The sequence below is a fragment of the Phalacrocorax carbo genome, chromosome 3 (assembly GCF_963921805.1).
Source record: "Phalacrocorax carbo chromosome 3, bPhaCar2.1, whole genome shotgun sequence".
In the NCBI taxonomy this organism is placed as follows: domain Eukaryota; kingdom Metazoa; phylum Chordata; class Aves; order Suliformes; family Phalacrocoracidae; genus Phalacrocorax; species Phalacrocorax carbo.
Window position 1 is genome coordinate 62,045,653 of NC_087515.1, and position 12,106 is coordinate 62,057,758.

Sequence of the window (12,106 nt, forward strand, 5' to 3'; positions counted from 1 at the left end):
GTAAATGTATGAGTTCTGCCTCAGCAGGAGTGTGGGACAACAGCTAATAGATAAATATAGTTGGAAGAAGTTCCTTTTTCTTACCAGCTGCCGATGTAAGACAGTATTAACAAGTGGTGTATGCCATATGGATCAGACAGGACAAGAGTTTAGCTATTTTTTCACGTGAACTGGTGGAAATGCAGGCTTAAGGCCCAACTACCCTGTCAGTTCACTTTGCTTCAGATGTAGTGTTACAGTCAGCAGAAGCTTCACGTATACAGCTAGTGCCACTGTTATATCCCTCTTCGCTGGGACTCAGGTGAAGATGGTCACACTAGTTTTTACAGCAAGCATTCTCCTTTCTTCCCTTCCAGGTCAATGTGGCTTTTAAGGACTTAAAGACACAGGGATTCATATGCTAAGCTCAGGAACTAAGGGAGTGGTAGCACACTTTACACAGAACACACCCCACACAAGAAATGCTTGACTCCGAGTCCTTTGTTACTTTGCAGATCTTTTATTTAGATGGTTGCTGCTGCAAATAAAAAACCACACAAGATTCAACTCAAGTATAAAGCAGCATAGGTGTCATAAATGGAAGAGAAGAGCTGACAACATACTGTATCTCACTTTAACAGATTTTCAAGGAAGGGGGAAGATTAGTGGGGAAGGAATGGTCACAGAAATGCTCTCTTCAGAGAGAATACAACTGTGATATAAACAAGCAGTCCCTTCATCTTTGGAGTCTGAAACTTTAAATCAAACATTTTAAAAAATTAGAAAATTTGTTAGAAAAATAGGTGCAGTAAAATTGTATATATTGGATCATGTGTACATATAACAATTTTCATTAAGTAAAAAAATGATCTTTACAAATAATGCTTTATAGCAATTAATCAGCTGCACTGTATCAGACTACAGTGTTGTTTAGGCATTTTTACAGATGCAAGTCTTATTAAATCTGAAAAGTAACAAAATATACAGAGCAAAACTATTTCCCTTTAAACTAGTTTGCATTTTATATATATATATATAAATACTACACTATAACTGATCAGTAATGAAGCTGGAGTGCAACACAGTAGTGTGTTAGATTCCAACAGAGCATTTGCCTACTTATTATGTGAGGAAGGTATCAGTGTCCCTATGCCACACTTCCGAGCCATCACTGCAGAATTTCCCCAGTTGAGAACAGCAACCAGAAAAAGCTTCATTTCTACACAATGTAGTTCTGAGGTGCTGTCAGTTTTTTGGGTTTTGGTGGTTTTTCTTTTCGGGGGGGTGGGGGGGGTGGGGGGGTGGGAGGGGGGGGGAAGGTGGGCATCAAGACCAAGACAAAAACTAGGGTGTAAAATCACCAGTGCACGCATGTACACGCATATGCACAGGTGTTTGCAAATCCTGAGTTCTACAGCCTCTCTTTTCAGCTGTTAGACTTTACACTGTAACTAGTAATACAAAGACATATGGCACAAAATTCACCCACAGTTGCTTATTTTTAGACCAAACTGAATCCAGCACCTGCACAGGACATGTATCTTCAACTAGAAGCACAGCCTATTAAAATTTGTCTTGCTTAAACAGAGATGTGACTTAAGGCCTTTTGGCACTACGCAAAGGCATGAGCAAGTTACCAAGGACCAGTGGTGCAATGAGTTTTTCACTATACCAAATTTAATAGAAGGTATGGAATAAAAGGGAGATTCAACCACCTCAGGGTTTAGAGAACATTTGTTAAAATGTCATACAGTGACCCCTCCCCTCGGGGAGGGGGGGGGACACCAAACAACAGAACAACAACAAAAAAAGACCCAAAACAAGAACACAGCATTAAGATCTGCTTTTCCCACAGTCCTGCTTTCTTGTTATAAGCATCGTTACATTGCCTCAAACTCATCAATTCTCTGCTTAGTGTTGCCTTGCCGGATCTGCCGCAGCGTCTTGTACTTGTCACGTCCCTGTCGCATGTTCTCTGAGTGGATAATATCATTGTGGGTCCTCTTATTTTCATCTCTAGCCTGGGCCAGCTCATCTGTCAGTGCCTGCAATACAGAGAACATCAAATATAGATTATACACAAGAAGCTTTTAGTTCGTGACAATGGTGTTCTTTGGTGAGAGCTGACGGTTGTTAGATGGCTGGACAGATCAGTGATATGGACACAGCATATGCTTTCCATAAACACTATGGATGATGTAAGTAATCTCAAAGCCTGAGCAATGAGTATAATCTTTATATACCTTGTCTTTAATTCAAACTGCCTACGGGAACTGTAAATGAGAAACGGTTGTGCATTGTGTGCTTAACCAAGTGGTTAAAATTATCTATTTTCCAGGAACGATTTGTTTCATTACTACTCCTCCTCCAAACATTTTCTTACCCTCAGTTGCCTCTGTACACGTTCATTCTTCTCTGCTTCAGTAATGCGTTTCTCCTCGTTGCGGTCATTCCTGATCCCCTCGCTGGAGAACTCCGCGCTGTAGGCAGAGTACTCAGATCCTTCGTCTTGCAAGTTATCCTGGACGTGGTAGTTCACTGGCTCATAGACAGGCGGCGGGGGCGGAGGCGGAGCAGTCATCACCAGGTGTAGCTCCTCCTTTGTCTTCACCAGATCCTCCTGGGCTTCCTTCGCCTTTGGGAAAAAGAATGCAAAACATTTTAATGCATTTCTTGCTTTAAACCAGATAACGAACATTTCAATGCTTATCTTTCCAGTTTTGTCGATCTACAATGAAAAGCAAGAAAGAGGGAATTAAATCTCTGCAGACTGTTTCAGTCGCACGCAGAATGTTTCCGCCCCCCACCTGGTGATGCTGTCATCATCCACGGTGTAATGCAAAGGGGATCCAAACGAAGAATCTTCTTCCAATAAAATACACTCTAGGAAAAATAGTTCCATGGAACATTACAGTTATCTTCATCCTGTTCTCCATTTTAACAGCTGTAGGTTGTAAATATGGGTTCCATGGAGCAAGAACTAGTTGCCCGCATTGGCATTTTTAATGCAATTATGCACTGGGCAGTCAGCTTCCTTGCTGCTTCAGTGGTTCTGCCCTCCTGTGTGGTCTGCAGCACGAGTTAGAGGGCACTGGGAGCACCAGGCACTCCGAGCCTTGCATGGTTTATTTTTGGGTTTAGTGCATCAAATTACTCAAGTCTCTCGACCCACGTACCAGGAAGCCACTGACAACAGCACACACTCCTCAAGACCAGTACCTGTGGTGTGGCTGCATTTACAGCATCTTCTCTTGACTGATGTAGTGTTTACATCATGGATTAAATGCACTGTTTATACATGCACCCCTTCCCCTCCCTGGCTCCAAGATGAGAAGCACATTTTTAGGTTTCACACAGGCTTCCATTTAAAATTCTGACTGAAAGCTTGTTGAAAGGAAGGTGTTTTGCAGGCATATTGCGTATTCATCGCAAGTCTCCCCCCTCCTCTGCTGGTGTACGCATGTTTGTCTCCACATGTTTAGAGAAGTCATACCAGGCTAAGCACTGCGGTACGCTCTGCTCGAGTGTAGAACTTCAGAGCAACTTTGTAGAACAGAGATACTCACTCTGATTTGCCACTCTTCAACCTCGCTCTCTTTACGCTTCCTTGCCTCTTCAAGAAGTGCAATCTTGGCTGTATACTCTGCAAGCTCTGTAGCCTGTTGAATAATAAAACTGGAATTATAAGGACTCTTAAAAAAACCAAACAGAACACTGAAATACTGTTGACTGAGAAAAGACCCAACTGTTACACTCCACTGTAATGAAGACTGAATAGGAAATTAAGAACAAGAAGTAGATTGCTTATGATAGAAACCAGTGCCACAATGATGCTATTGCATGGTCTCATGTTCACTGCACTGTTTTTCCCCAGAGAACAAGGCTTTGCCTTACTCAAAGGGCACAGTAACATGCCTGTATATCTTATCCTCAAAATGACTGGGTCTTACCAGCTGTTCCTGGCTCTTCATCTGGTCTATAGTTTGTCTCTCCAGCTCTTCCTTGGCTTGCAGAGCAGCCAAACGATCGGCTTCCAAGCGTTCTGCTTCCTCCTGGGCTCGTCTCCTTTCCTCCTCCAGCTGAATGGCTCTTTGGATCTGATCTGAGAGCTCTGATAAAAAACAGATCAATGCAGTTAGTCCACAAGCCTGGTCAAAGCAAAGGGACTACAGATGATCTCTTAGGTAACTGCAGAGGTCAGGACAAGCACTGGACTCCAGCTTGCAATCTCTCTTCACTGCATGCCTCAAAGTGGTTATTTGCATAACACATCAAGTAACTGAACTCAGTAGTAGTCAGCTGCACATTATTGTTAAATCTTCTGCAAGATATTTGCACTGAAGTCTGTACACTGATGTCATTCTGCTGCCATTAATTGACAGTTCACTGCAAGGACCAGACGTTGCTGCCTCCAATCTGTTCATCTGTGCGTTGAAACAGAAGCTTCCATTTCACTAGAAAGGCTTGTTCCCAAAGTACTTTTTCTGTTAGGGGTTAAGTAAAAAGTACTTGCGAGCTGAACTCTTGCTCACTCTGGAAGAAGCTATACTACTAAAACCCTCTTGTTAATAAGGGAAAACAGAGTCTGTGCCCTTCAGTTCCCATATACGATTAGCAGATTTATGCTACCTTCATGCTTTGGATGATCTCAGCAGTGCGTGCACATGTGTGTATTAATCCATACAGGTAGACAGTAGTAAGCTTTGCCAAGAGATCCCAGTGTCACCAGGTGTTAGCTAGGTGTAGGCAGCGACCCATATGACCTTTCTAATGGAGCACAACACATGTGACCCGGTCAGCCAGTACAAGTACGTTACCTTTCTCTGCCTTCTGAGTCTTCACCTCATACTCTTGTAGCCTCACCAGCAGCTCCTCCTTCTCCTTCAGCATTTGCTCTTTCTCCTTCTCAATTGTCTCCCTCTTCTTCTTTTCATTTTCTAGTTGTTGCCTGTTAGAAACAGATTTCATGCTTGAAGGGCACTTCAGATCTAAGCTACAGCAAGGCAAGAAAGTTGGCTGGGCATGTCTCCAGGCAGTTCAAGGGCAAGTGACTGCCACAAAATGAGAGCCAGAAGACAGAAATATACATAGCCTGTTCCTTCATCACTTTGGAATTTTTGCTCAGCTTTGGATACCCCATTTCATAAAAGCATTTATATTTTTGTTGCCCACGTCAGAAATTTAACACACCAAATAGCCACTAGATGCAGAGAGAGACCAGGACTCTGTACTGCACAACAGAGGAGATTTAACTTTGTTACTTCTATCATAAAGGAAGTCAAGGAGGTTTGAAAACAAGAGCACAGAGGGAATTAAGACAAAACAAGCCACAAACACAGGAGAAGAGCAACACGATTTCTTGAATCACAAGCAACCTGCAGCCAGTGGCAGAAGTCCAATGGAATTGCTAATCCTTTTTCCTTGCCTGTCAGAGGTCTCCCAGTCCCCTCTCCTCTCTTCAAAGTGTACAGACATGCTCCCTGTAAAGATTTCTCCCTTACTCCCAACCATCCTGTGGTCCAACACATAAACGCGGTCCCACGGCTCAGGAGTCAGGAGAACCCCTCTCTAGGTGTGTGCAACCACACAAGAGCCCACTGTGCCTTTACTCGCACACTTCCTTGCAGCTGCCAAGACTGCAAACAGGACAACGGACTACATGGCCACAGGTCTGAGCCAGAACAGTGACGCTTACAGTCCTGCTGTCCGAAGTCCACCCCCATAAGCTGGAGCTCTAGGGCCACACAAGTGCCTTACAAATGAGGGACAGCTCTTGGCCTTGCCTAAGTGAAGCCCACGTTACCCACAGCTGCCTGCCGAAGCCTGGCAGCTTGGCGTCATTTCTGCCACCCCAGCCCTGCTGTCTGTACTCAGGCCCACCTTTCCAGTTGTTTCTGGTGCTTCTCCTCTCGGGCCTGGGCTTTCATCTGTTGCACCTCAATGGTGTCAGGCTTCCTGCGCCGCATATACAGTTCATGGTTGCCCATGCAGAGCTGCAGGATCCTCTTGTTAATTCTCAGGCGAGGGGCGTAAAACACAAAGTCCTAGAAGAGAGACACCACAGTGTCAGCTCTCTGAGCACACCTCCTCTTATCCCAGCTAGCTGCAGACAGATCATCTTGCCGCTAATTTAACTGTAATCGAGACACATACGCAGGCCATTTAAATATAACAGCAGGGACTGCCAATATCTGAAGCCAAACCAATTGTTATTTATATTCTCCATTTAAAGTCTACATAGAATTGACAAGTTACTCTTCTAGAAAAAGTATCTTTTAGAGAAAATTAACAATCTCTATTCAGAGACACTGTGGAGTCTGGAAACATTGCAGAAGAGTCTGGGTTAGCAGGTAACCATCTGGGCAAATCACAGACCTCTAGTATTGAATAATTAGTTTTTAACTTTGCACAGTTGTGACTGAAGGATAAAGCATGAAATTTAAGATGTATTGCAGACTATTAAAGTAATTTTGTAAAAATTCCTGATCTATTTGAATCAATATTCAAGGCACCATCTTTGTGTTTTCAGAGAAAGAGAAGAAATACCTTCCAATATTCTTTCCTCTCCATGGCATTTCCTAGTTAGGTTGACCTGGGCTGTTACAGAAGTGTCAAATGAAAGCTCTTTTTTTTTTTTTATTTTAATATTGGGTTGCAGGCAGTAACAAAACCAGATATTCTAAAGTTTCTAGCTCTGCAAAAAGAACAGCCCCAAATTTCTTACTACCTGTGTTATAACCAGTGTTTTACAGAAACTATTCACTACCCTGGATCTTCTAGAAGTAAATCTGCTAAGAAAGGGATAAAGAGGGCCGAGTTCATTACCTGCCTGCTGATTCTTCTGAGTCCACAACCATACATGTTTACAGTGCAGTCTGAACCTAGCAGACAAACTCTGCGTCTTTGTGAACTTTTTTGTGTGTACTACGTGGACGGTGATATGGGCAGGGGGCAAGCTGCCCCGCTACCACTGTAAACCAGTAAACGTTCCTTGAATTACCCTCCTGTGGACTGCCTCACTGTTAGCAAGAGGTGGAACTGAGACAGGGCACAGGGGGGCTCTATGATTTGCATGGCAGCTGTGATCATGTTTTTAATTGCCTGAGCTCAGAAGCACAAGTTGTGGCTATCTCTGGGAAAACTAGAAGTCACACTAGAAGCCATGAAAAGCTCTCCAAGCACAATTAAGATGAATATGAATATGCTGATAGAGACTAATTTTCTTCAATGCCTTTTCCTAATTCACATACTAACAGCAAAAGGGGCAGTCAGTGCAGTGTGTCGTGCTTCCGCACTAAATCCTGCCAGAGCCATTCTGAGCCGCACAGGTCCGATACTGCTAACTGCAACTGTAAGGTATTCATCTGACCTCCTATTTCTGACAAGTAATTTTAAAAACAGTTTGTGCACCTTGTGATGAACAGGTCCTGTCCTGAGGCAAGGTCAGTAAATACTGAGAGCATGGACATTGTAATTTAAAGCCCTAACCAAGGTTCAAAACATTCACATAAGAACATAAAAGAATCCCCTCCTTTCTTCGTCCCCAGCCTCCCCCTGGCTTGCACAACTAGGAGCATCGCAGCTTGATATTTTAAAGATAATGTGCTGAAGATGTTAGGGTATGTGGGCAGACAGGCCTACAAATTAAAAAGCTTATTATTCTGGGCAAGGTGCCGCAGAGCTCTACCCATTACTTTAGTGTCCATTTAAACACTGACACTTAGAATCCCCCAAATTAAAGGGGAGCTTCCAACGCACATCTTGGGTGGGCTGAGTATTTTGCTGTAGTTATAATACTTGCTCATTTAAAAGGAGAAAAGATCCAGAGAACTTCCTGAATGCTCAGAATTAGCATCCAGATAAACTCTTCTTTCACACATAGCTTTAAACATACCACCACGCAGAGCGAAAAGGACAATTGAGACAGAGGGAAGAAACATAACTGAGGTTTTCAATGTTACCACCTTTCTGCATCAGCCTGTTGCAAGTCTCCCATTTCAAACTCAGTCAGATTTACTGTTGGGGAGTGGATGGAAAGCTGTGGTCCATAAACAGGAGATTAATATTTTGCAATGTGTGCAACATGTCCAAGAGGCTCTTCTTTTGAGACAAGAATGCCAGACAGAGAGCAGCTTTCTCTCTCTGTGGAGTTTTGCTGGTTTTCACTAATGGCATCACAGCAAGCAGCTCCTCTCCCCACAAACTCAGGTTGTTATGTGGAGGGAAGCCCCACAGTACACTGTGCATTAGTATACATTACTGGGAGGATCTTTTTCCGTTAAAGAGATTTATAAGCCATCACCCTTTGCCAAAGCCGAACTGCTTATTACTTCTCAGGGCTGTACTTACCCACCAAGGCCAGGTACTGGGGTGGGGGAAGAGAAGAAGAGGAGGCCTTTCTCAACTATTCCAATAGTTTCACAAGACTGACAGAATGAGATCCACCTATACCAGTTATTCCACTTTAGTTCTCAACAGGTCAAAGTAAGTTGCTAATTCTTCAATAAAATAACTCCAAAACCATGTTTCTAAGTATTGAAAAGCAACATTCTCAGGTAACTCCATTTCAGTCCTCCACAGAAATCATACCCTTGCCATTTACCCTAGTATTCAAGGTCAGTGAACTCCATGGTCCTTAATTGGCTTTTACTCTTTCAGTAGCATGGAAGCGAGCAGGGAGCATTAAGACAGGAGCCATATGTATCCATGTGGCTTTGCAGTAGCGTTTGAATTTTTTTTTCTTAAGCTAACAACAAAAACATTGAAAGAAATGAGGAGAGGACTAGTCTCAGTATAATCTGGCTACACAGAAGACTCACAGAACTAGTGAAGAAATCTCAGATTTAAGCATAAGGCTACCTAGTTTGCTAGAAAGAAAAAAGGACTCCGCAGTTGTAAAATCTTTGTCTTTCTCTGGGTTAGACACCATGATAAGCCCTTTATTTATGTTGCACAGAAAAACAGATGGCTCTAAGTACACCCTGAATACTAAGGTTTATTTTGCCTCTAGAATATCTGCAGCTGTCTCATCTCCATAGGCTACTTTATTTTGAGATGAAACAGTATTAGTTGTTCAAATACAGTACCCAGGAATCCATTCTAGATATACTTACTGGTGCCTTCTTGTCTATAGGCTTTATAACAAACTTCTTGTCATTGAAGGAGATGTTTCTGATTTCACTCCAGGGGAACCCAATCTTTGGAGTCAATCTAGAAAGAAGAGAAATATTTTTAAGAGATGTGGCAATGAACATTCCCCCACCACCCCCCCATTGCTTCTAACACACAGACTCAGTGGGATGCAACAGTTCACACAGCTCTCCCAACAGAGAGAAGACAGTAGTTGAACCAAAAAGCCACAGGGAGTAGGGAAAGAAGCCCAGTCACCTCCTTTACAGGGTCTCCTCTCATTTTGGTCAGCCACTCTTCTGCCCTTTGGCTATGCAACAGGGATGGTCTCTACCGAATCCACACACTCAGCTTTACCAAACACCTACATTAAGTTCATTTCTTTGAAATCTGGGCCTAAAATCTGCAGTGTGCAACTTCAGGTATACGTGCTGTGCTTCCAGGAGGCTTCTCATACATCAGGGGAGGCACAAGCCAAAGTAACTCAGCTGCTCCTCACACCATCTAGCACCCACAGAAAAGCCTACCCTGCTGTGTTACAGCTAGCCCAGTCACGCCCATGCTGCCTTCACTTCTGAAGTGCTGGGCAGGCACAAACACAGTTGGTAGAAGCAGATATCTTGTCTTCTGTTTCCTCCCCTAGATTACAGGTAAGGCTAGTAACAAACAGCCCTGTTCTTCCCTTCCATGCTAACTGCTCTTTCAGCCCATCCCACTAGTCATTAAGCAGAGCTTTAGACCTGGCTGTGCGACGAGCTGTGCCACGTGGTGCTCTCCTATTAGAAAGTGCCCTAGGAAGCAAGGGGCAAGACTCAGACTCCCAGCTCTTCCTCCCTGCTTAGGAGTTCAGGTGTGCTGTTTAGTTTAAAATTACTTCTACTTCACTAATCATTTGATTTTTCCCTCTGCTTTGATTTTTCCCGACTCTTGCATATAAAAACCATCAAGTTATTAATGAGATCAAATCCTTCCAAGCCACTCCAGTACTTTACCCTTACATACCTGCCCAAGCTCTGCAGCAAGTTCTAATATTACAAGGATTTACATATTTGACTAATTCCTTTAATGACCCCCCCAACCAAATATTTCAAATTTCATGTTTAATATCACATTATTATTATTTCAGTCTTCTCTTATCAAGGGAGGCTATATGCTCTAGAGATAACAGTTAATTATTAAGAATTGTTCTTACATAAAATGATGATACCAACAAGCAATCCTCTTATTCTCTGACCCCTACAATATGTGTCTCTGACACACACCAAAATGCTGACAAATAGTTCTAGTTTGGTTTGAAGACACAAGTATTTAAGGTTTAGCACTTAGAGAAATGTCTATCACCACAGTAAACCACTTGAACTCTGTAAGAATCCTTTCTATGGGGCTCATTGGTTAAGGAAAAAAGCTGGCAATTTTGGAGGAATTTGACTCGTTGTCGCAGAGGTAGAAAGCTACTACAGAGCATGATTTTCCTGGGCCCAAGCATTAAAAAAAAAAAAAAAAGTAACGAACAAACCACTTGCTTTGGTTGAAATCAGACATAAAGAATAAAATACAGCCTCTTCGGAACGTACCGTTCCCTAACCTTTAACTCAACTGCAAGATTATGCAATAGTGTGTGTGTAACATTAAGTAAGAACTGTAAAGAAAATTATTTCATTAGACATGATTAATTACTCTAGCCTCTGTCATATTAGCTTAAGTGTTTCAGCCCTAAAGAATACAGTATGATGGGCAACTAAAATAGTTAACTTTTATTAATAGGTTCTATTGCAGATTCTCCCCTAACACAGAAAAAAAAAAAAAAAAAGAGCTTGAAAATACCTAGAAGCGGGGCACTGACACACACTGCAGTATAGAGGCTGGCACACCTATAGCATGGTCTCATTTTCCTCAGGTTGAACTTCAACAGTGGGATCTTTGCTTTTTCACCTTTGCCCCTGTCCCCAAGTTTTGCACGTACAAACCAGAGGCGAGGTATACATTACTATTTTTCTAGTCCCCGTATCTGCTCAGGGACTTAATTACATAGCAGCAAGAGTTACAGCGGAAACAAGCAGTTTCTTCCAGCACTGTATTTGTTTTGCAAACGCTCCTGATAGTTCTTTAGTCAATGGCTATATTCTGTCTGCTTCTGCAGCTCGAAAAACCTGTTTGTGTGGCCATGGTTACATAGCAAGACTAGTCATTCAAGACTCAAGTATTACATGAGCGAAACTACTTTTCTTTCAAGTGACACTCCTTGTTTTCTGGGTGACAGCACATATTAGCATTGCAGAAAAGACTGCGTTTCTCTTTGCCGTCTTTACAGACACTCCAGAGAGTTCCAATTAATATTTGGGTTGTATTCAAAGCTTTTGGAGGCAAAGATGTAGAACAGGTGAAGTCCCTTCTGTGTTACAATGATAGTCTGTAATAGATTAGTGACATGAAACCAGGACTTGGAGTGTAGGGGGAGGAGAGAAAAGAAGGCAACACTTCATCTAAAAAATGTCTATTTTAACTCCCCTTCAATCCTTCAATTGTGGAGTATTAGAAGATACTAGCAGGCTTAGACACAGCTGTTCTCACCTTTTATTTATAGATGTAGTCTATCATTTCCCACCTACTACCCAATTAATAATGGCTCTGCCTTTACCAGAAGGGCTGATTAAAACTGTGCATACCTCAGCAAGATCTCATTTCATTCCTTGTTCATGGCGACTATATATGTTAACTCCTCTCGGGGTTCTGGGTGTTATCCAGCTTTGGTTTCATGTCCACCCCATAATCTTTTTCAAAACCAGGCAGTTGTACTCACATCTATCATTACTTTCACTATGGGAATGGCCTTAGTTGTCCAAGCATTCTGCAGATATGTTAGCATATCTGGGTTCCTGTGTTGTATCCACTGCTGGCATACCTGGCAACCTGACTCAAGGAAAAGCTTGGTAAGCTCTTTAGTTCAGGGTTCAGCTCTACAACCGTGCATGATTTACAAGATGGCATTGTACAACCG

The 12,106-nt window shown here is 42.6% G+C and overlaps 1 protein-coding gene across 3 annotated transcripts in view; it reads right to left on the minus strand.

Moving 5' to 3' along the window:
- Positions 1-1,275: 1,275 nt before the first annotated feature.
- The window catches only part of EZR (ezrin), a 37,020-nt gene continuing 26,189 nt past the window's right edge, over positions 1,276-12,106 (minus strand). For all 3 annotated transcript variants that reach the window (XM_064447112.1, XM_064447113.1, XM_064447111.1), the window contains exons 7-13: positions 9,093-9,189; positions 5,860-6,023; positions 4,797-4,927; positions 3,930-4,090; positions 3,546-3,638; positions 2,363-2,614; positions 1,276-2,024 (exon numbers count right to left, since the gene is read on the minus strand). In XM_064447112.1, the coding sequence (XP_064303182.1) occupies positions 1,860-2,024; positions 2,363-2,614; positions 3,546-3,638; positions 3,930-4,090; positions 4,797-4,927; positions 5,860-6,023; positions 9,093-9,189 (1,063 nt within the window). In that variant the 3' untranslated portion in view covers positions 1,276-1,859. The remainder of the gene's footprint in view (positions 2,025-2,362; positions 2,615-3,545; positions 3,639-3,929; positions 4,091-4,796; positions 4,928-5,859; positions 6,024-9,092; positions 9,190-12,106) is intronic.